The sequence below is a fragment of the Stegodyphus dumicola genome, chromosome 6, assembly GCF_044657685.1.
Source record: "Stegodyphus dumicola isolate Sdum_Otavi_A_Nest chromosome 6, ASM4465768v1".
NCBI classification, from domain to species: Eukaryota; Metazoa; Arthropoda; class Arachnida; order Araneae; family Eresidae; genus Stegodyphus; species Stegodyphus dumicola.
In genome coordinates this window covers 95,176,625-95,202,755 of record NC_140773.1, presented here as the reverse complement: position 1 = coordinate 95,202,755, position 26,131 = coordinate 95,176,625, and the positions used below count along the sequence as shown (strand labels likewise).

General features: G+C 31.5%; 1 protein-coding gene across 1 annotated transcript in view; it reads right to left on the bottom strand.

Annotated features, from left to right (window-relative positions):
* Positions 1-20,314, bottom strand: part of LOC118204123 (UPAR/Ly6 domain-containing protein qvr-like) — a 392,218-nt gene extending 371,904 nt beyond the window's left edge. Inside the window, exon 1 of the mRNA XM_085818682.1 lies at positions 20,181-20,314. Within this exon, the coding sequence (XP_085674808.1) occupies positions 20,181-20,232 (52 nt within the window). The 5' untranslated portion in view covers positions 20,233-20,314. The remainder of the gene's footprint in view (positions 1-20,180) is intronic.
* Positions 20,315-26,131: the final 5,817 nt, after the last annotated feature.

Here is a 26,131-nt window from a genome sequence, read left to right as displayed (position 1 = left end):
CAGAGTGCATTTATTCTACTGTTTATTTTGCACTATCGAAGAGTAGATTTAATTCAATTCAATAAGTTTAAATAAAATGCAGGAAAAATGCGTATAAATCACTATTCCGTACAAGGAAGTCATGCGGTGTACACATCAGATTTTTTATAGTAACTATTTAGGCTACTTGACACGCAAATGTTTCGTACGTATAAGCGCAAACTAAAGAAATCACTTAACTATTGATTGGAAAGTGGTCAAGAAGCTCAGAAGAACCAAATTTGAGATTTGCCTCTGTTTGGAGTTCATCCTACCTGACTGCTGACTGACAGTAATATCAGATCAGATCTCTGATATCAAAACAAGCCCAAGAAATTTATCGTGGCAAGGCTTATTTAATTGAATTCAATAAATTCAATAAGTCAACATAAAGACTGTTGTTGGCAAAATCCTTGAGCATCATATAGGTGACAGTATATCTTCGCTCACTTCTGCTCCGAATTTTGAAGGAGAGCACCCCAGGGGAACAGCTCCGAGGGTCTCGACTCCTCTTCCTCTACCTTCAACCTCTTTCAACAATCAATCCAAGACAGGCCTTTCGGTTCGCCGCAGAGTGCCCCCATTCTGCAGAGACACTATACATTTACAAACATCCATGCCTTCTCCGAGATCTGAACTCGGGCCATTCGGTACGGCAGTCAGCGTCGCTAACAACCATTCCGGTTGGTAGGCAAATTTGAGATTTGCTTCCTGTTTTAAAATTTATCGGAATAGCTTTGTTGTTGAAAAACATACATTCTCATCTTAAATGGAATACGAAACGGACAGTTATGCCACAATTATCACTTGATGAACAAAGAATTTAATAATCAGTAAAATATTTATAAGCCAGATGGAAAATTTGCCCACAAATTCCCAAGAACCCTTTTAGGAATTTCATCCTAAGATCAAGATAAAGTTAGTGCAGAAAATATTACATTAATATAAATTCTATGATCATTTATCAAACTACAAACAAAATTACATTTTAATACATACCCCGTAATATAAATTTGACGATTTTAAAAGAGTTATAGAACGATGAGAATAGCGTGTTCGCACTCTGTATTGCTTTCACACGCACTATGCCATATAGAAATCTGTGGAGCACTCGAAACATCACGCTGTTGTGATCCAGGGATTTTATAAAAGCAGCCACATAACTCATCATTTTAAAATAGCACACCATGAGGTAATGCGAATGGAATATAATGTTGTTACAGATTGAAAACTTCAGGTTGATGATAGATGAGCGATAAAGAACAGGCTTTGCTTTTTTACAATGAAACATGATGGTACACTAGACATTTCCAGATCACACTGTGAAAGAGATATTGCAAACGAATAAAAATTTTCATCGCTGAAAGACCATGCATTTCATCGCTGAAACACCATGGATGTAAAGAATTAAATTGAACAGAATTAGAAGAGCCGGAAGACATTTGCAAGTAATAAAGTTCGCAATTTCGACACATGATATGACTTGTCTTATGAACGTGGAAAGGAAATTTTCATTTGCTCGGTTTTAAATAAATTTAAATTTGTTAATCGGAGAGGATACTTCATTCGCATAATTCCCAGGTTCGAGAACGCTCAAGACCAATTGGAAAGCATTCGAATATCCTTATTTTCAAAAATCTTAAATATTATTTATCAATTTACTTACTATATTTGTTTATGAAAAGTACACATTGTTCTAATATATATTTATATGATAACTTATGGTTTCGTCAAAATATTGTTACCGTCCCAACTGGTTTCTTTGTACATTAATACTTACATTAAATAAAAATCCATAGTAGACGTCTAAAAGAATTTAAAATAGTTACTGACTGAAGCGAAATCTAAAATCACAGAAAGTATAGAGAAAACTATAAAAAGAAAAATAAACAAGTAAAAAGGTAAAAAGCCATAGAATCTGATTGTTCTGAAAACCAGAAATTACCCACACGTAGTTGCCATTTTCTGAAACTGAAAAAGAAATTGAGATGAACATTTGTTTATTTTCCGGTTAAAGACCAGATATTGTATTTCCTGTCAATTAAGATAGACTTTTGAGAGCATAAAGTGTTGCAAATGAAAGCTGTGTACGTCTGATGTGTTTATTAAATAACGTGTTTGAACTTCATGCAAGCATGTAAATTACAGATTTCAGCCAAGGTATTTTTTAAATCAAAATTTAAAATTTCTTTTAAGCAGTTATTCTTTTGAGAGAATTGTAAAAGTAATTAAGACATTTATTCTAAAAAAAATCAAAAAATGTCAAAACATTCTAGAACTTAGTTATGAACTTTTTGTCATTTTTCAAATATAGATTTAATGTTACTTTCTGACTTCTATTTTGCTATTTTTAAGAGTAATTACGAGTTGTATGCAAAGTATTAAAGCTTTTTTCATGCAGCCTCGAAGGCAAATTAATAATATAGACGGAAAAATCGGTACTTACTCACTTCGGAATTTGGTGTTGGCACTTAAACTGACTGTTAGACTTTTACTCTATATGCCCGTATTCTGTATCTAAACATAAACCGTTTGTATCTTACTCGGTTTGTAACTCTGACCATACTCCCAGGTTCAACATGGGAATTTTTGCAACTAATTTTATATTCCTCACTCTACGTGCATAAGTTAAACACAAATATCCATTCCTTATCCAGAAACTTCGCGGAAAAACGTCGCAGAAACAACAGATCAAAGAAACAAACCATCGTTTTACAAAACATCGTGGGAGAAATAACAGCAGAGAGGAAAAATTGCAGTTTTGAATCATCATGGTCTAAAATACTGCGTATAAAATAAAATGTGCAATAAGTAGGTAGTTTTAAAGTATTGTACAAAATATCGTGGTGAAAAGAGTACCTACAAACCATCGCATGACTATAACACTGCAGATATACATTTCCTGACTATAAAAATGTGATGTGAAATTTCGAAGAACCATATATTCCAGCGTATAACGAGCACCTTTAATTTCCATCTAGTTTTTTTTTTTTTTATATATATATATATATATATATATATATATATATATATATATATATATATATAGGTTCATTCGTTATATAACGAGCACCCACCCATTTCTTTACAAAGGAAACATGTGCGTTGCTCTTATCTTTTGAAGTCATTCCTTCGAAGATTTTCCCCAGGCTTTCTAACAATGGTATACTGAACAAGCGATAAGAGGAACAATAATGTGTGTGGGGGGGGGAATTCTTGAGGGAGTAAATAGTTCTGCAAAGTGGGAGTGTTGTATTCAATGCAGAAGAACACGAGAATATTGTTCTAGGGTTTCGAAAAACGGAGAACATAATTTGGAGTAAGAATGCACTTGCCACCCGAATGATTTCAGAGAATTTTGCAAAATTTTAAAATGATTGCAGAAAGGGAAAAAAATCGAAAATAAAAGTCGCAACTTTGAAGTGAACATCAAAGGCTTTAGGAAATCGCATTTGTTTTAGTTGAAATACAGTTGGTCTAGTGTTCCTTTTAGTAGTAAATATGTCTCCTTCCAAACGAAATAAAACAGTGCTGATCTCAAATGCACTCAGTTTGCGAAGTCATTCAGTTTGTCCAGTTTCTTTAGTGTTGGTGAAAGCTCCATACGTGTTTGGAAGAAAAATTAAATCACAGTAATTAATGTGCCAAACAGTAGATGCTCTTCGCGTAAAAGAGTAACGAAGTGGCTTATCTTATAACAAATGCTGCGAACTGGGTCCTTAAAAATCCTCAGAATAGGTTCATTGTAACAAGAAACAGCCTGCTGTTATTTACCTTGAGGGGGTTAAAAAAGAATGCACATGAAAGTGAAAACATTAAAACAACTTTGAGTTGGCGTAGTGGATTTATTTTTTAGCTCTACGTTATAATTTGGCTCTACGAGAAAAAAACAAAAGTTTCGTAAAGGCTTCCAAAGATATGGATACCAAACGGATAAATTTCCAGATATATGTTTGTCATTAGGTTATTTTGAAACAGAAGACATAAAAAATGAGCAATGTCCTAGCCGGTACTCGAACCTGGACCTCTCGAATACGCACCGAGTGTGTTACCGTTAATCACGAAGGCATGCTGGAAGGGGGAAGAAAATACATTATATATTATTGACCTACGAAGCCAAAAAAGAAAGTTGCTTACTCCTACATATTTGAAATATTGGTCCAATTCCAGTTATATTTGAAATAATAGGAAATAAAACAGTTGATGTGAACGAAATAAAAACAGTTCAATGAAAACAACAGGTCACGAAAATTCTCACTCCTTCGTAGTGCTTTCCCGCTTACCAGACGGTCAACAATTAAAACCCATGGTTATATTTAAAAGAAAATGATGCTGAAATGTAATTTCCGAAAGGGTGTTTCATTCATATTCACAAGAAATGACGGATGGACGAAAACGGTGTGAAATTGTGTATAAAAAATGCTTGGCAAAAGAGTCCTGTTGCCTTAAAGAATCCAGAAAGTCTTTTAATTTGGGAACATGTTCAGATCCCATCTAACGGATAGTACAACGAAATTGTTAAAAGAGTGTAGTACAGACATGGCAGTTACTCCAGGCAAATTAACGTCATTATTTCAGCCTCTAGATGTGTGCTGCAATAAATCATTCAAAGAAAATTTAAAACGGCAGTGGAATACGTGGATTTTAGAAGAATGAAAAAACATTTAACAATTGGGTGCCAAATGCGTTATGCTAGACTAGAAATAATGTGTAAATGGATAATAAAAGCATGCAATGAAATTGATTTCGACATAATTCGAAAGTCATTTAAAAATGTAGTATATCAAACAATTTATATGGAATGGAAGATGATTGGTTATTTATGAATCAGAGTAACAGTGACTCTGAAGATGAAACATAATCCGAGATTTACCGAAAATATAAGAGAAGACGAATATGACGAATTTCTCGTGTTATCCAATAATTAAATTTTTTTAAGTTCATAAGGTATGCCATTTCATTTAAATAAACAGCACTTAGGTGCATGTAGAAATGTAATTTTTGCATTCTCATAATCCATCATTTTTTTATACGGCATATAACGCGCACCCGAAAATTTTGATCTTGTTTATCTTTTGCCTTAAAACGGCGCGTTATACGTAGGAATATACGGTATATAATATTATTGTGAAGTAAGTAATTGAAAGAGCATAGTATCAAAAAAGTTTAAAATTTTATATAGTGGTTATAGGTAGCATTAATTTTTACTAACTTTCAGAATGTGAATGAATTTGAGGAAAACATTTATTAGTTAATACAAAAATACGAAACAGAGAAGTAAATATATTACTTATTTCTTAATCATTGCGGGAAAATTAACTTAATTTGTTGAATCAGGAAAAATATGTCGGCGATGTTAAAATAAACAATAATGCCTGTGAAAGCCAAAAGCATGCCTGTGATGATAATATCATGACATAATTTTTATCAGCATGCCACGATAATTTACGAGAATAGTTTTTATGACGGTATTCTAAAACTGCGAGGTTTTGCAGCGCTTTATTTTCTACCACGATGTTTTACATTACTATGTTTTAGAAACGCGATATTTTCTTCTTCATTTTATCCAACGATGTTTTGCACGAAGGTTTCCCCTTGCCTTGTTTTCATAATGATGTTTTCGTCCACCATGTTTCTGTCGCGATTATTTTCACCTGTAACCGAACACGGTTCTATGGACATTTTGAGTCTGCGATCACCATACAGAAAGGGCGGAACAAAATATTAAATTAAATACATTTCGTATTAATGGGATATTACAATGTTTATTTGCAATTTTTTAATATATGTTTTATAAGAGTTCTGTTCTGTTATACGATAAATAATCGAAGTTAGGCCAAAACCTTTGTTTCTATACTGCGAACTTTTAAAGGCTTCATGGTATTGTTATATGATTTTTACTTTCAGGAGAGCCAAGCGCGATTCCTTTACAAGATTATGTTTAAAATAGGTGAAAAAAAGTAAATCTGTTTTTATAATTTGCTTTCGCAGTCAGCAAGTTAATTTTTCAGTACTTTCCTAATCTAGCAACACAATTAAACAAGTAGCATCAAAACAAAAACTGAAGAATTAAAAAAGTTACCTAATATGGTCTTGTTTATCCATTATGGTTTCATTTATAATTTTACTATACAGAAGCAAAATGTTGTTTCTGATGATCCCTTTCTACGATGGTTTGAGAATCTAAGCAAAGAAATTTCAAACTCAAATATGAAGCCCACTCCGTACATGCTTCTCTTGGAAACAAAGACATGTTAAAATTAATTTGCTGGAGCATGGCAAAGTATACGAAGGCTATAAAAGTAAGGGAAGGTATGCATTGATGGAGCTCGTTTTAAGTGAAATTGGCTCTTATTTACTTAATACATGGGAAAATCCTCGAAAATTTCCTTTCAACCACAGGTTTGGAGCCATTCTACGGGTTTGGACTTAGGTCGAACTAGTAGTGAAACTGTCTTACTTTCATGTCAACATCCGCTGGCAGACAAATCGTGATAAAAAGTGCTGTCCAAAATCTCCGTAATACAATTCAGGAACTAGCAGTAAGACTAAATATTCCGAAACACACAGTACATGAAAACACCAAAACGCATGAATGCATAACTGATAGGATGTTTAAATGCCCCATATTTTTGACAGAACAGACGGTGTCTATTCCGAAAGTTTTATAAATGAAAGAGAATCAGTGCGAATAAGAAATTTAGCACTTAGCGAACAGTTGTTAGATATCCACTTAATTGACTCACTAATACACAGTAATTCGGCTTGGAAAACACTGCATTCATTGGGAATTCTAAAGAGTTTGTATTCCAGTTCAGAACCATTATGGAAAACGACATAAGCTAATCCAACTCGATTATTAATTTTACTGCCATCTGTATAACACACAACAGGGAAATTATCATCAACAGAATTGTCATAAATGATAGTTTGAATTGGCAAACGATTGGCAGGATGAGGAAGATCTTCAAACAACACCTTGGCATCGAACATAAATTTGCTGATGGTATCTTTAAACTTTTTGTCATTCAAAACATGAAGGTCAATCGGAGGAAATCCTGAAATTGCAAAACAGGCTTCATAGCTAATTGTTCTGTAGCCACGCACAACTCTTAGTAAAATTCTTCTTTGAATTCTGCGAAGTATACGGGAATTAATCTTCTTTTCTAAAGCTGTTCCCCACACTCTAGAAGCATAGCAAATAAAGGGGACAATACCCTGCTCATAAATCATATCAATAACATTAACTTTTAAACCAAAAGTATTGCAAGAGACACGATTAAGTCCTCTAAGTATATTTTCACACTTATTGGATAAATACATAATATGATTTTTCCAACAAAACTTATGATCAAGAATAACGCCTAAATATTTAATTTCATTCACTGTTTCGAGTAAGGTATTATCCAAGTACAGTTGTTGGTTTGTATAGCTGACATGCTTTCTTTTAATTATCATAATTTTAGATTTATTAGGATTGAATTCCAATTTCTGTTCTCTGGACCAATTGGAAATAATAGTAAGGGTGTTTTGAGCCGTATTAAAGAGAGTAATGGGACACTTCTCTTGAAAGCAAATTAGTAGATCATCAGCAAAAGCAATTGTTTTACAACTCGGACAATGTGAGAGTCTATTGAGTAGATCATTCATAATTAAATTCCACAATAAAGGTCCGGAAACCGAGCCTTGAGGGCAACCTCTTTCCAAAATGCGGGAGGAAGAAACGTGGCCAAGGGAGAGCAATGCAGATCTGTCATGCAGAAAATCTTTAATAAGGTGGTAAATATTACACGGAATACCAGCTTTCCTTAAAAAAACAAGTATCCCAGGACACCAGGCGTGGTCGAAAGCACCTTTGATATCAAGAAACACTAAAACTGTGTGTAAATTTCTCTTCTTACCTTCGTCCATTATGTCTTTTAAGTACAAAAGAGCCTCTTCACAACTCTTATGAGGGGTAAAACCAAACTGTGCTTTATTTAGCAGTTTTTTATTATGCAAGAACCAGGTAATTCTATTAACAAACAGCTTTTCTAGGCATTTTCATAAACTGGGAAGAAGACTAATGCATCTCAAGTTATCTAAATGCGGGATACGAGGACCACTATTCTTAGGGATTAAAACGACATTCGCTGTTTTCCAGCAACGAGGAAATGAACCAAGCCTCAGACAAGTATTGAAGATTTTGGAGAATAAATTTGGAAACATTCTATGAACTTGCTTCAAAATTTCGTTTGAAATAGAATCAAGACCAGGAGCTTTATTGCATTTAAGTTTTTCTATAACACTATTAATTTCTGACATAGTAAATGGAGGATCTGGATTAGCAACATAATTTAACGAAGCTTCAGCCCTAATCATTCTATGAAACGAATTATCCGTGCTAAAATGGTCCGTGGGAAAGCTTCTGTTAAGAACCTCATTAACAGTTTCTTCAAGCGACTTTGTACAATTACCAGATGGGAGATAAATTCCACTGACTTCAATTCCTTTCATAAAATTTTTCTTTATACCATTCGTATATATTTTTTTCCAAACATTCCTTTCATTTATACTATTAAATTATACTATTTATACTATTTAAATTATTAATTACGAATTATTTTACATATTATTACTATTATATATTTACATGCTTTATTATAATTAATTATATTTATACTTTTATTTGCTCTTATTATTCTTAACGATTATACATTCACATTAATAAGAAAAAAGTAAACGCTTAACTCATAAATAAATGTGATACATAAAAATTTGATATATATATATATAACGTATCTATTATTCTTAACATTTCACGCTCAGGATGAGTTAATGTATCGCAACAAAAAACAATTATTCTCGAAAAACCATAAAAAATCTAACTTCTGATCAGCGAGAGAAAACAATTTACTGAAGATGCAGACAATGAAAGTGCACCTCTAAATTTCAATGAATCTTTTCATGTACGATAGCTAGGATATGAAAAATAAATACGATGACTTGGCAACAACAACAGCAGCAGAAAACATCTCTGCTTAGATCTATATACTTTTCCTAGGTACGATTTTCAACTCCGATATTTCACCTCCTATTTCTAACCGAGAGTCAAAATCAAACGAACATAAAATCAGATTTTCTCATCTGATCTCGGTATCTGAAAGTGTTGATCTAAAAAATATAAGATTGCATTTCGTTTCATCTATGACTCCCGTACATATAGCTAGGCTACTGCACAGGCGTTTGACACTTGACTGTGAGTGCGCAATTCTACCCTGCTATATACCGTATTCAATGTTCTCTTTTTGCAAACGCAGATCAGTTGCGTTATATTTTAGTTGTATTTTTTTTTCATTTGCGTTTCCTTATACATACATTATTAATATAAAGAAACGCAATTATTTTACAGCCTCCTTTTCCTTCCTCTCATATTTCCATACATATGTATGTGTTACGGACAAGGTTAGCAGGGACAAGGGTAAGACAAGTTAAGCACTTGCCTCAGGTGAATGGATAGCTAATTAATTCGTTATATTAATTTAATCAATTATTTAATTCGAATTAATTTAATCAATTACATAATACAAAAATATGGAACAGAGGGGTAAAATATTACTTATTTCTTCTTTTCCTTACCAATCATATAAGCGAAATTTATCGTGGACGGCGTTTCATGAAAGCTCCGATACAGCCAACTAGTTCAATGGGACTTGAACCCCGGTCCAACTACCAGAATTCAGCGATTTTACAGCTCGGTCGCCTGTCAGCCAGTAGGCTCACATGCCAAGATGAAAAGCTATTTTATCGCTAATAGTTAAAAGTGAAGGAATGGCTCATTTTGAAATTGTGAACTTATATTACTTGCGGAATTCGAACCAGTGACCGAAAATATGTTTGGATAACTTTATGATTTGGAAGCACTTTAAGAGTCAGTAATATATTTGCTTTATCACAGTATTATAAGTAACACGATGTAAATTATGAAAGTTAAGGGATTTTTAGAATAATTATTTGATTTAGTAGCAAATTATTGAAAACTTATGTAGAGAAAACGCAACTTTTATTCTAGAAGTTCAGAAGAAAATAATACTTTTTGAATTAGCCAAATAAAACATTTGATAAATATGCTCCAAACGGAAATCCTCCTGTTCATATAGTTTGGACTGCAGAGTATAAAATGTCGAAAATATTGCTGATGTTTGCAGCAACAAATACTGCTCACAGTTCTGAAATTAGACTCTGCTAAGAAAATAATTGCTTTCAAAAAAGTAATTTTTTTCTTTTTTGTTTTCTCAATAACAAATTTAAATTTCATTCGGTAATGAAGTGAAATTGTAAGAATCCTACGTTAATTAACCAGTTATTTATGTTTTAGATCTTTATTGTCACTTCGTCCTTCCGTTTTCCCGCCAGAATGCAAACTAGTTCGCTTGGATTTAAGATTAGGATTTTTTGATTGTAAGACAAAGCGTATTCTGCCTCTCGAGGCCACGTTACTGCGTTGATAGAGCAGATAAGGTTTGTAGTCTTCAGCCTTGTATTATAATTTCCGATAATTGAAGAGCCATGCTAGTTAAGTTGAGCCAATATCACGTTAAATTGAAATGTGTAGCCTTCAGCAACTAGCTTATTTAATTTAAACTTTAAATTTGACTGTTACTCCAAGTTTCATAGTCACAAATGGTTGACTGATTTGTAAGCGCCAATTGTGTTCTTTGTTTTTCTTAGTTTTAAATAAAGGGTCTTTAACATCCTTCTAAAGTGTTAGCTGTTATTTTATACTTAATGATAATTTGCTGAAAGTCTCTCTAAAGTTTAATTACAGTTTATGCTTACAAAGAAGATTTCTAAACATTATAAAATGTTTAAAATTATTTACTTGTTTTGTTTTTATTTTTTATAACTAATCTTTAATTAATTTAAAAAAATTAAAAAGGGCATAATATTATATTCAAAATGGAGCCTTATGGTACACTCGCGTTTATGTTTTTGAATTTAGAGATAGACTTATGTTGGTTGACCGTAAAAAAATCTTTCAGTCAAGAAAGGTTTGATCAGTAGAATAAATTCTCTTTCGAGATCAAGAGAGTTTCAAAACGAACCCATCATGCCAGATGCATTCAAATGCTTTGGTCACGTCCAACATGGAAACAGTTACACTTTACTTATTGTGAATTCCGGAGCTGGTGAAATCTGGAAAGTTGACCAGCTGCATAACTATCCAGAGTCCCTTACTGAATCCAAACTGGAGGTCAAGGAGTTTAATCACATGAGTCTCTGAATTCTGTTTAAAGGTTTCAAAAGATTTTTCGGTAGAAAATATCTATAGCTTGGAAGACTTTCCACAATTTCCCCTTGTTTGGGGATGAAGGAGATGTGACGGGATCAAGAGACTAGAAATAGGAATTGCTGAAATTCAATTAACGGAATTGCGTAACTGTGTCAAGTTGCTATTACTAAAATGTGAAATTTCAAACGTAAAATAATTGCCCATCTGTACTTTCGTAAATTCAAATAAATTTAGTTGAGAGAAACTATGTAAGACATGCTAATTTCCTTCGAAACGCACTGAAACATAGCATGACAGAACAACAGCTTTACGCGGTAGTGATTGGAAATAAACGATAAAGGGCAATGCTAACCCTTCAGAGAAGTCTTACAGAGTTAGCTCCTTTTCTATCTGACGGAAGCACTGATTAATGATATAATGCTCCTATCAGCCCGTCTATCTAACAGTTCTTGAGTATAGGACTGACAGGTTGAAGTTTGATATAATTAGTAATAAGATTTATTATTTCAGAACTAAGCATTGAAAATATAATTTGAAATACTCTCTTTTATACTGTTAAAGTATCTCGGATTTTCCAAATTCATTATAAATCTGATAGTAACAAATAACAGAAAAATTATCTGTAAAAATAAATTATTTTTCATGAAAGAATTAGAAGGATAAATATTTGACTTTTCAGTAAAAATTGGTTGGTACGAGATTAATAGTATATACATGCTTTGAAGAGATTTATTGTAACTTATATAAAAAATACCAGAGTATATGTTTTATATTACTAAAATAATTATAAAAATTTGCATGAGTAAATTATTAGAAATAGCAAATTCTAAATTTTCTGACCCCTTGTAAGAATACGTAACATTTGCGGCCAAAGATGTATTCATGTATAATTAATGTAATAAGTTGTAATAATTTAATGTAACTGTATTCATTAAAATGACTTATCTCAGCCTCTTGGAATGAAATGTAAACCTTTACGAAGAATACCTTATTAAAATTCTACTCCATTTGCGGTCAAATATAGTAGCTATAGGACAGCAGATAGATTACAGATAATATTTTACTTAAGTAGTACACTAATTTGCGTTCTTATAACATTGCAATAAACTTCTAAAACTTTAACGGAGCTGTTTTAATAAAACAGACAATAAGCTCAAAAAAACAGCGAGACCTTGAAGCAGTTTCAATATTCTGGACGTGATAAAGACCATAAACATTTAATATACTTCACTGTCAAATTCGGATAAACTATTAACATCAATCTGATCATTTGTTTATATAAATAAAGTACACATATGGAATTTTTAAAATTGTATTGCAAAATTAATTGAAACATTTTTTCTCCTAATTGCAATGATTTTCTTTTACATCCAAGAAGTTTTAAAATAATGTACATTAAAAAGCTTAGATCAAAAAGTTATTTCAAAATAATGAAATTTTGAATAATTTCAAGCTTGCTGAAAATCTGAGGATTTAAAAATGAAAAAATAATAAAATTATCTTCGTAAATTATGTCAAGCTTTTTTGCTGTTTAGTAAAAAACGTGTTAAGTTAAATTTAATATCCATCACTTAAACTTTCTTTATTGTATATGATATTAATTAGTATGCGAATAGGAAGAGATTTTTTTCTTGTGAAAGATTTTTAATAACAATGTTCATTTAATAATAAGTATATTTTAACAACAACAGCAATTTCCAGCTTTTAATAGTAAATAAATTTTAATAGTACTTTCAATATTAAATAAATAGACTTTTAATAGTACTTTAATAGTAAATAAATTTTAATAAGAGACAGACTTTTAATGGTAAATAAATTTTAATAATAGTAAAAATTATTTAATAGCAGTGTTTCCGAGAAACGATTTTTTTAAAAAAGTTTTTCTCTAGTCTTAATGGTTAGAATAATTTTAAACACAAATTCATTATTCGTTGTGCTAGTTAATGTAAATAAGTTTCCTGAGCTTTAAAATATATATTCTTGCCTATAATAGACAAAGAAAATCGTTTAAAATTAAGACAAGAATTTCGTCAGTTTTCATCAAATTTACCAAGCAGTGTTTCAGCATAATCCCATTTAAATGTATGTTTTTATCGCAAAGAAAAATTTATCTTTAAGCCGTTTCGAATAAATTTTTTGTGTCTCCTCAACCTACCTATTTATGGCACGGTTAAACATTCAAATAGGACACCCCTTTAAAAGAATTTTCTGTTGTGAAATCACTCCTCGCAGACGCCGAAAATTTTTTTAAGTTTTCACGCCCTCTTCCTTGAAAAAGAAAGGCTTGTTTTCTAAAGACAACGAAACGTTGTCCTGCAGGTTCTAGAAATTCCAACAAAGTTCAGTTCCTAAAGCTTTGCTAACATCTTACGTAAGTATAGCAAAATAAATATCAGAACAATAATTCTTGAGAAACTACCGAACTATCTTGCATTCATTTATTTTGCTTATTTTCTACTACTAACAAGCCAATATTTTTTTCCAATGGCGGACTCTAGCCATTTACAGGCGTTGGCCACTACTAAGGCCGGAAGTTGTGGTCTCTTTATTATGGAAGCATCTAATAGATGAGCCACCATTGCCTCCTATGAAAAGGCGCACAAATTACATCCCTGCCATCTGCGAAATTCGAACCCAAGCCCTTCGGTACAGCAGTCAGAGTCATTAACCATTTCCGTCTAGGCGGCAGCCATTAATTATGTACTCTTATTCATAAACTAAGCAACAAAGTTAAAACACGGAATAAAACAAAAACTATTTGATGGATACGCGTCCAATTGATCCAAGAGGTTGGTGTACGTTGCCAGACTGCATAGCAAACAATAAAGCAAAGACATACAAAAAACATGCATTACGACCACCACAATGGGATGGACCAAATGGATCTGAAGAATTCGCAATGGAACTATCACGCTTAATAACGAGTATGATAACTTCTAGCTGAAATGAATGTTTGACAACGTCGAGGAAAGCTGGAAATAGTTTCGTCGATCACTTGTTGTGGCAGTAGCACTGATTCTTAGAGTTATGCATGTTGGAGCTCATGGAGGTTGCTTGGCGGCACACTACGAGAGGCTATCCGTCAACCCAACATGTCCTCCACATGCTCTTTGGGATTCAGGGTCCGGTGATCCAGCAGACCACGGCAGGTGTGAAACGTTTCACTCTCCAGACAACTCCTCACCACTCGAACTCTGTGGGGGCAGACGTTATCATCCATAAATATCGCGTCCGTACCAACTGCAGCGATAGCAGAAGGCCAGGAATCACCAGGAATCATATAAAAGTCGTTGCGGCCGTTCGTTGTTATCCGAACCCATTCAAATAAACTTCTTTCTCTATAATGCTCTCTTTCGACGGTGTTTGCCGCCGGATAGCGCCATATCAGCCTGTCGATGACAATAAGATGCACATTCAGCTCTCTCGCAACAGCGGATTTTCTTGCACCAGCCTACAACAGCCCGAAAGCCCTCTAGCACATTTCATCATGCGAAAGGTGCCTTCGGCTCATACATTCCGCTATGGGTATCTCCGGTTACACGAACCTATCACTAATTGCTAACTGACGAATAGGTCCTCCATGCCCCATTTTACGGCGTTGTAGTGTGATTGCGAGATTGCGTTTGTGTTGATTTTGGTTGCCAATTTGCAATCGGCAATGCAGCCCCTACCTCATATACAAATTGTGTATATTAATTCCCCTTTCTACATTCGTACCTTTTTTTAGCGTTGGTTGCCTATTTTTTTAAGTACGAGTGTAGCTCCATTAAAAAACCTGCTTCTATACAGAATTGTTCGTGTGTAACTCCGCATCATTGCCGATGAGAAAATTAAAATCTTTTAGTTCGCTAAATGATTTCCATATTGGAAAATTTTTAAAAAGTTTACTTAAACAAAATGTAAACAATTCTAATATTTAAACAAAATGTAAAAAATGCTAATTATTAAATAAAATGTAAAAAATGCTAATGATTAAACAAAATGTAAAAAATGCTAAAAATCATATTTGATAAAATTAATAAACTTAAATTCAATCTCACGTAACTATATGTTTATAAAAACTACGTATAAATTTTGGGAATTATTTAAATGCTTAAAGATACATAAATGGTAAATTTTAATGCAGAATGTAATAAAATATAAAATAATACATTTAATATAGAAATAATACATTTCGTAAATGGTATATTTTAATACCGTACTTCTAAAGATAAATTTACAATGTTTAGTTTGTTTTGCGTCATAAATAAATTTCCAGAAGAAAGAGGAAATAATTTTGAGTCCCCACATTTCAGTGATGACGTAAAAGCAAACAGTATTTATATCCATTTTTCATTATTCAAATTGCTTACTATGCGTCGGAGATAATTATATCAAATAGCTTTGCTCTGTTTATTCGCATGCGTTGACTTTTCTGCTGCAGCCTAGCAACGAATTAGTTTTCTTATACGTACTTTTAACAAGAATTTTCTAACAAATTGTAAACATTCACAGTATCTAAACACTAAAGTATCTACTCATTTCTGCTTTTCTTATGTTTAAAAATTATTTCTTTTATTAAATATGAGTGCTTCTAAACATCTCCAGGTTTTAAGAAAATGACATTCCACAAAAGTAAAATGCTTTCTAATTTTAAAGAGCAATTTTACTTCTATTGTCTTTTATTCATAGGATCGTAATTGCACAGGATCGAAACTGTGCAACATCGATGCGGCATATCTTCAACTCTGTGTGGAATACCGACATTTAATGTATAGCGACATAATCGGCCTAATTACCAGCATGTTCAATATAATAAGAAAGAAATTTGGATAATAATGTATTAATGAGTAAGAGAATTAATGCACATTTTTTAGTTTCCCATTGTCATCACAAGCATAGATATTATTTACACCGACATACAATCAACATTTTCATAACGTAGATAGTTCTTATAATTAGAAAACGTAATGTTCTTATAATTAGAAAATATAATTAGAAAATATTATAATTTCTTATACCAGAAAATGCTTTCTAAATAGTGTAATATGTTCCAATAGTTTAACCAAATGAATTCCTTTACACATTATTCTGACTAAAACTGCAGTTTATTTTCTACTTCACGTCTTTTCTGTATGTTTTCCAGACAAATTATAAAAAGTGAAATTTAAAAATTATCAATCGAATTTTGAAATACAGCAGACGAAAATTCTTCAGTAAAGGAAAACAAAAAGCCAGTATTTATGCACTTCCTTTTAAACCAATGCTATTTTAAGATTCAGTTCTCTTTGAAATTAGAATATGATTTGTAAAATCAGTACTGTGATGATAAAATAGTACCTCTGGTCAGTTTAGCTACAATGTTTCTGCTATAATGGTCATACCCAATTTACAACAGTTTGTTATGAATACGGAGTCAAAAGCACAAGCACACCACACTAAGCTTTAAATACAGATTTCCATATGCCATCGCAGCAATACTTTTGCACATTTAGAGCAAAAAAATACTGAATATGCCAACATTCTGATGTTAAGTTTATTCCTTAACATAGCATTAAATGCAAGACAAACAGCTATAAAACCAAAAAAAAAAAAGTTAATAAATTAATTAAAATAAAGGGGTTTTTTTAGAAAAATTCAGAACGTTTAAATTCACTTATAATGAGCTTTTTTATCATTTAATTTAGTCTTAATTTGAAAGAAGCCGCTCATATTAAACGAAACTACAGTCCAGCTTCTTATTCTTAACACTACAGCGAATGTTAGCTTCACATCACAGAAAATGAGTCTGAGCATATATTTTTGTTTACTTTACAAAATATAAACTTCATTCAAATATGAAAATAAACTTTTTAAATTATATTATAGTATCTGAAATACGTTTACAAGTTTTTTTTTTTCGTTATTTATTATTTGAAATGGTTTTGTTACGTTTTATCGGAACGTTATTTTAAATCTGAACATTTTTCGGAAATTTTCTGTTTATTACTTGAAACTGAAGTCTTATATTTAGTTTTCTTATCTAGTCGATGATCACATTAGCTAGTATAAAAGTATTTCTATTGTACTGTGCATGAGATATCTCTTTGCGATGTAACCGCTAGAATGTCTCAATACCAAATCTTACATTTTCCGTGAAGCTATATAAGGCCGTCAGTTAATTCACAGTTGAAATGCAATGAATTCTAAGAACTTGCGCATTCATTTTACGAACTGATTCTCATCACATGCAACGTTTCATCATTAAGCATCGCCTACGAATTCAACGCAATTTTTGTGTTTATTACATTAGAGATATGTTTGACACAGAATTCTGATTTGCATTATGGTATTTAACTTTAAAAAAACGAAAACTACATCTTATACAATAACGAACTTGTGTATCTCTGTTTTCAACCAAATTCATCTGAAAATAATGGTTCAGCTAATTATTTTTGTAGCATAACTTTTAATAAATGTTTTTTTCGGAAATTTTAAATACAGATTACTGATACAGATCTCAACATTGTCATGATTTTATGTTATAAGCTCTTCTTTATCTCTCGTTTTTAAATATTTAATTTAAATCGTAGCTTCTTTCTTATCCCTTAAAATTGTTTTTTCACCGAACACTGTAATTCTGTTTAAAAGACGTTCCATTTATTTTGAAATCTCCCACTGTTGCGTTCCAGCGGCTGTGTAAAAAAACAAATTTATCTGCGCGTGATAACTTCTTCAAAAAATTTATCTTTGCATTATAAATGTACAGCAATAAACACATCTGTTAATATATATAGTCTGATATGGAATTAAAAATCCAAATTTCTATAACTTCGCGTCATTGTAAATTTACTTTCAATATTTCATGAATCATTTTTAAATTATTCACATTTAACCAATTTTTAAGCAGTTTTTTAAGATAGTTAGACAATTATAATTTATTACGAAAATTCAGTCATTTATTCATAGTCATTTCATAGTTATATTCAGTCATTTTTTTTTTATTTTTATTATTCACTTATTATATATTCAGTCATATTTCAGTTCATAGTTAAAAATATGTGATTAAATATATATACAAATAATAACGAAAAACTCCAACTACCATACTAAAAACGAAGTTTGACTGAGAATTAAAATACCATTTAAATATTTTATCTGACTTGTAGGAAACTAAACACGTTTTCTAAGTGGGTAGATAATATCTATTCAACAATAGTAATCAAGAAATATATTTTTTAATAAAATACATTATGTTCCACAATTTTTTCAAGAAGCTTTTCTGCCATTAAAATTTTAAAGAATATTTCGAAACCATTTTCCGTTTCTAATGATATTATAACAAATCAAACCGTTATTATAATAGCATTCCATATTTTGCAATTAATAATGATCAGTCTCCGAACATACCGAGCCTTCTTGTTTTTCAGTTGACGTCTCAAATGAATACATTTCTCTAATATATTTAGGAACTTATTTTCTTCACAGACATAATCTTTTTATATGTGTATATAACTTGTAGATGCCACTTACACCTTCAAAATTTGGGAACTTTAATCAATCCTAATGCATTTAGAAGGTAGAAAAGAACTTGCCAAACTTAAAAGCAGAATTAGAGGAACAACTTTAAATTTGAGAAGATTTCAAGTAAAACTCTAGCGATTTCAAGAATAACTAACATAAATACCTCTTCTTCAGGAGCAAAAAAAAATTCTTCTTCTTCGTAAAGAGAACGGACCAATGTAAGGCGCCATAATAATCCACATTTTAATGTAAAATTAATCGAATTTGCGTTTTTTTTTTTTTTTCTACCTCATTTTGCACTACCACATACTCTTGATCCAGGTACTTATAAAAATATTTCTTTTTTTTTATAATATTAGAGTTTATCACGTAATTTAAATTTATACAAATTCTTTCATGTTCGGTCATTATCAAGTTATCTTCGGATGCTAAACATTGCTCGTTTATCAAGTTTTCTTTGGATGCAAATCAGTGTTGCGCATTTATTATTTTCAAAGTTATTCAAATATATACCCGAAAAAAGATTTTCTCTACAATGAAATTTCATGCAAGTACAGGAATTCGAAGTTCTGTGAAACGCTTCAAATGTTTGCTAAAAAAGAAAATCAATTCGTAGATAGAAAACAAAACTTTACGCATATGTTTTGACACAAACTCATGTTTGTATTAAGAATTAACAAGAAAGATAAGATAAGGGTACGCAAATTTAAGTATCGAGAACTAAATAACGAAAAGGAATGGTTTGCAAACCAATACCATTTTAAAGCAAAAAACTTTTGTTCGTCCTTCTTTCTAATCCACAGTTTCTAAGCAAAGAAATTATTTTTATATTTACAGGAGTAACGATTTAAAACAGCGGGTCGATAAGAATACATTCAAAATCAAAAATTTCAATTAACATAATTCTAATAAAACCTATATTTATCATATAATAAGTCAATTTTCATTCATTCAATATTTTTAAATGTAATGTTTAAATCTAATTTTATTAAAGCAAGAGTTATTGAAAAGTCAGAAATTATAGATAAAAAATGAAATTAAGTGTTATTTTTATCAACCTCAAATCTTATATTAAAGGGAAATTAAAATCTTTAAAATTTTTCACAATAATAATTCATTGAAAACATCTGACACTTTATTTTTTGTTCAAATTTAGAAGCATTCCGATGTTTCATTTTGTAATTTATATCGTTGTTTTTCCTATCCAAAACCTCTACCAGCAAATATAAAAAACTACTATGCATATTATAAGCATTTCCTTTGTATTTACATTAGCAACGTGCTTATGTTTCATACTGCAAAATGCATTGTTGTCTTTACTATTCGGGTACAATGTCAACAAAACTTGTGTTTCAACTAAGAGTAAACAAATGGCAAAAGCGTGCGACAGTGCAGTGCAAAAACTTACCCAGGAGTACGGCAATGCTCTGCAAAAATAGGACGGTGCGGTACCTAATCATTTTAACTAAACGATGGACGCCAATTTAAAAATCTTGTGAGCCGGCAAAGGCCGGAGGAAGGCAGTATGTATCCCCTTTAGACACCGAAACTAATTTTTCCCTACGTACTCCTTTGCTTTGCCCTATTACCCCGGTTCACAGACCACGTGTTTCATTTGTGGCGCCATCTATAGGGTACTAACGTAACTTATTTATGATTCAGCATTCATCCATACCGCATTAAAGACGTTAATAGAAAGATTACTTAGAAAAAGGTGAGGGTAATTTATTTAACTTCAGTGGGAAAGTTAAAATGAAAACTATTCTAGAACATAGTAAATATTATAACGTTAAATTAAGCAAAGTGCATGAGCAAAACCGAATCCAGAATTTTGATTCGCCTTTTCTAACTTCCTGAGTTAATGCACACGGGTAGAGCGTATTAGAATTTAAGTAAGAATTTAATAACTTGGAATCCGTAGAATATAACTTATTTAATCGTTGCATTCAAGTTAAAATTCTTCAAAAGATTGAATCGCTGTTTACTTATCCAAAATAATTTTGATTTACAATTTTTTTTTTTTTTTTTTTTTAATAATACGAGTTTGAGATTAAGTTTTGAGAGCGTCATTTATCTACTCGTAGGCAAACTACAGTGATCTATTCCGCTATATATTGTTTTAAATTACCTATGATTAAACATAGTGAACGAGCATGGCTTTCCCTAGACCATCACTTAATCATTAAAACCTGAGCACAGTAGCTTATGGTAAAACACATTTAGTATTCGGGAAAATTTAACATGAAGCAGCCAGTTCATGTTTATTAAATACCTTAATGCTACAAAGTCTTGAAAGTTAAATTGAACTCTTAAATTTTGATTTCTGTTTGAAATATTAAAAAAATAAAATTATGGGACTTTATTGCTACTGTTTTCAATTCAAATCCAACTAGAAACTTTGTAGGCTGGTTAGCGAAGAGGCACGCTCCTCATGCCTTGTACTCAGTTAAAATCATTTTCAATTATTTGCAAAGAACAATGCCGAAATCTGTTCCAAAAATATTTTTTGTAGATAACGGCTAGGAAGGAAAGGTTAGAGAGATTAATCACTTTTCAAGCTCTTTGGATCGGGTTTGAAACAACAGTTTCTCTAAAGTTAATAATAAATAGTTGCTCTTTACTTTTAAAATTTTGAAGAGTTACTCCTCTAGTACGTTCCATTCAAATACTGCTATCATTTGCATTAATACATTTAAGCTAATTTTCTTTGTTTAACAAAAACGCTTAAAATTAAAAATTCCCTGTACATAACGTGTTAAATAATTATATTTCTTGCCTACTGGAAATTTAAAGGGCTAGCTATCTGCAGCTTTAATGATTTTCTTTGCATATAGTGAGTCATATTTCCTTCGAAACTTCTCCACAAAGAATATCTCTTTTAAAATATATATCCTGCCTGCGCCTTGTAGTAATAAATTACGTACTAACCTATGTGCCTACCCTTATCTATTTATATGAAAGATTCACTAAAACATGAAATATGGTTAATAGCTAGTGAAAATCTTAAACTTTGACGTAGCGTCTGCCGTGAAGTATTACCACACATTTCTCTTATTATTTTTAAATACCTTCCCATGCAAATAAGGTCTTTTAATTTTTACTGAAATTCAAAAGAACAGCTTTTACTTCTAAAGACAATAGATCTTTGAGAGGAATTTCTACATAATATTAAAACTGATGACAAATCAAAGTTGAATCATGATGATCATGAGATTTCCCATCAGATGCTCATAAATTGACAGTTGAAAACAAAGCGACTGCAAAGAAAAGAGCATTATGATGAAAATTTTTTTCCTTCGTCATAATGCTAAGGCGAGGAATTTTGTTCTCGTAGTTGAAGGAAGTATCAGCTACAAAACAAAATGGCAGCGTCCCAAAGATGTATCCTTCGCTGTTATGCTACAAATACTCAATGAATTCAAGATTTCATAGTGTGTTAATTAAGAATTTTCTGCAAAATATTATTCATTTTCAAATAAATTGATTTATATGAATTCGGCCAAAAAATATAAAATAATAGCACCTTTTGTCAAGCACGCTTTTTGCTTTTGCCTCGTGTTGGCTCTCGTGTTAATTGGCTATGCTTTTCTCCTTTTTTAAGAACGGTTCTATTACAAGACGATATCTGTTCATTTTGCACTAGTGTCCTATATGTTCATTGCAGTCCTGTCTTGGTAGGCAATTTAGATAATGAATGCACAAGATAATCTTCTCTAAATGATAAATTAAGTTCAGATGCATAATAAATGCTTATGTATTGCAAGTGAATTCGTGTCGTGTCAGAATTTTCAAGGGCTAAAGGATAAAACTGGCCCTCGATTTAAAAGAAACAATATTGGCAGTTGCGTTTCATATTATCAAAATTAGTAAAATGCGTGTTTTAGAAAAATACTCTTGGCTCAAAACAAACCATTGTTAAATGTAATGGAAGTCGTTTGCACTTTATTAAAATAATTTTTACAATTAATTTTCATACATACAAGACGTATTTCTTGTTGCGATTTCCTTTTATCTAATAGCTTTGATTCTTGGCTGTGTCTCTTAGCTCAAATTTTCCATGAAAGTAAACGTTTCTTTAGCACAGTCATGCCAATTTTTTCCCACTCTACTTGGGTGGTTTTCAAAAGTCCATTTAGTGTTTTTGGATGCCAATTTCTTAAGTATCGTTTTATTAAACCGAAATCGTAAAATTCCATAGGAGAAACATTAAGGAAGGTAACAGGTATTTCGTAACAGGTCAACAGGTTTTTCATTAAATTAGACACATTTTATTATTTTACTTTGTTGTTGTTGTTCTTTCTTTGCTAAATAAACTAGCTCCACTTTGTTGATGTCCTTTTCATATCAGAATAGAATTTCTTCTTCAAGTTTGGTTCTAAAATATTCTGCTGATTAGTAGAGTGAATTAATTTTAGCCTCACTTGAGACTTCTTTTAGTTTTAATTTACCGTTGTAATAAAATCCTGTAGCTATCATGAATCTCGTTAGAAACTGTTCTGCATATTGACGAAGCCATTTTGTACGGTCATTTTGTCAGTTGAGTAATAAAAAATGTATCTTATATTTTGACAGTCACTTTGGAAACTGTTCTTCATATTGACGAAGCCATTTCGTATGGTCATGGTGTCAGTCGAGCAATAAGAAATGTATCTTATGTTATGACAGTCACTTTGGAAACTGTTCTGCATATTGACAAAGTCATTTCGTACGGTCATTTTGTCACTTGAACAATAAAATAAAAATGTATCTTATATTATGACAGTAACTTTGGAAACTGTTCTGTATATTGACAAAGCCATTTCGTACGGTCATTTCGTCACTTGAGCAATAAAAAATTTATCTTATATTATGACAGTCATTTAAATGTACCCATGCCTCATCGAGTATTACCACAAATTTCCATTTATCACGAGCTAGATGCTTTTCATATAATTTTATGTAATTTGTTTTTCTCTCTTCAGTATGTTTTGGCAAAAACAGAACTTTGGGTTTAAACATATTATTTTTCAAATCTTTATGAATGATTTTACTTACAGACAGTTCCAGTTCCGATTCTGAAGAGACTTGCAGATATCTCTAGTTCCGATGCAATGGAACTTTGAGTCGCAGGAATTATTTTCAGGGTCAAAGACTTAATTTTCTTAATATTTACCTGGATTCAAACAGCGTCAGGATGTGGTTTTGTAACCGTTTTTTCATTTTTACTTTCATTTTACAGTTTTATGTTTCAGATTTTTTATATTAAAAATACATTTCTTTAAAAATTTAATAACCGCGGTTTTTAACCGCTTTAAAAATTTTTATCCGAATGTTTTTCCTCGGAAATGCATTTACGTAACCTTCGAGTCTCTATCAGTTTCAAGAGCCATGTCCAAAATAAATTTCTTTTTGCTGCATTCCAGTCAAAACAAAATAGTATAAAAAATATATAATAAAATATACTATTATATTGAAAATGCCAAATCTTTATCTCAAAATAAAGAAGGAAATTTAAATTGAAATTCCTTTCCATAAAGTGCCAACGACCTTCTGCAAGAAGATGGAGGAATATAAAGATAAGTTCCTCGATATCTTGAAGTGTAATATGTCTCAACTTTTCCTTCACCTATTCAGTAGGGCTCGCGTTTTGTTTTTGAAACGGACTGGCTCATGCATTCTGTTAAATTACTCAGAATAGAGATCACAATGAGCTCCTTTATTAACTCGGCCAAACACACAAGAAAAATTATCAAATATCTATACTTAAAGCGGTTCTTCTTCGTTTATCCATTTAAGCATGGGGACACTATATTACAGAAATGTACCCATATATTCCCTCCCTAGCAACTATTTTTCTTATAAATTGCAATAAACTGAGAAAAGTTTTAAGTAAATCTTTATTCACTTTGTGTATTTGTGCTTGAAGTGGGATGAGATTACAAGGTATTTATTGCTATCACTTGCATATCTTTCCGTCTCTGAAAACGCCCTCAGTTATGGGAAATTTAGAAACTCGTAGCTTTTCCCACTGTTTGCTTTCGAGTACTTATTTTGAGCTTACCCGAAACTTTAGACAGAGACATCTTAGACGAAGATTCCTTGCCTTTCAAAATTAAGATGCCATCCTCTGTTTCTTCAACCAAATTTTCCAGTCTGAGTGTCTGAAAAATTTGTGTGTTTGTTTATATTTCGGGCTGCTTTATAAACTTTTTTTCCCACTAAACAAGTAAAAAAGTCAAAACTTCAAGCTTTATAGACGTTGCTATCGAATGAAAGTGTAATTTATGAACTATGACATGTTCTTCATGCCTAGTTTGATTATCCAAAGAATACGTTATTAATTATGTGTAATGCAAGAACGATGAGACAGTGAACAAATTAATACAGTAAATATGTCCTATGCATGACTCTTTTTTTTACCCGACATCTGAATCTAGCGATATATGTTGCTTTAAAAGAATTTTTCCAAATCAAGCAATAATAAATTATAAAGATTAATGAACACTATGCCTTACTTTCTAAATAAAATCTAAACTTTCGAGAACAGAAATTCCGCATGGAACTCAAATTCTCCTTGATAAATTTAGCTCTTTCATGCTGAAATTAGTAATAACTATATATTATTTTTTATAGTTTATTATTAACAGTCAGTCTATTTGTTCATATTTTGTTCTTTATTTTAAAAGCGTATGTCACATCAACCTTCCATTATTTCGAGCTTCAGAATCCTTTCTTTCACATATTAATAAAGACTCTTACAAACAAATGTTCAGAGATACGAACGACATTTGCTTTTCATTTTCATGCTAATATATAGTATTAAAACAATAAAATAAAATACAAAACTAATAATTTCGCTAATACATTACTGATACCTTTCGCATCATTGCAGTATTTCGAAAGAATATACCTCATATTTAAAATGAATAACATATAATTACCTGTAAATGTAGAATTTTTCGAAAGCAATTAGCGTTATTAAGCTGATAACTGGACGAATGCGATAATATATCAAATATTTATTTACAAAGGTATCTGCCTATTTCTATGAATATGCAATTTCTTTGATCATTAAAAATAATTGAAGAAAGAGAGCTAAATATACCTCGGTGACAAAGAGCATTATACTAATGAATGCACTTAATATAATTAAAAGCAAAGAAGAAGCTTCGTAATTCCTTCATTTTCTACTGTTTCATAAGGCTCATATTGAAACATATTTCTCCTTTAGTATTTGTTTCTTTTTTTCAAATGCATATGTATTTTTGCCTTTTCACAAAACAGCGACATAGTTTTTAATACAATGTAAAACAAATTTGCATGTAATTGGTTCTCAAGAGATCATGTAAATAACCGCACAATCTGCATAGAAAAAAATAA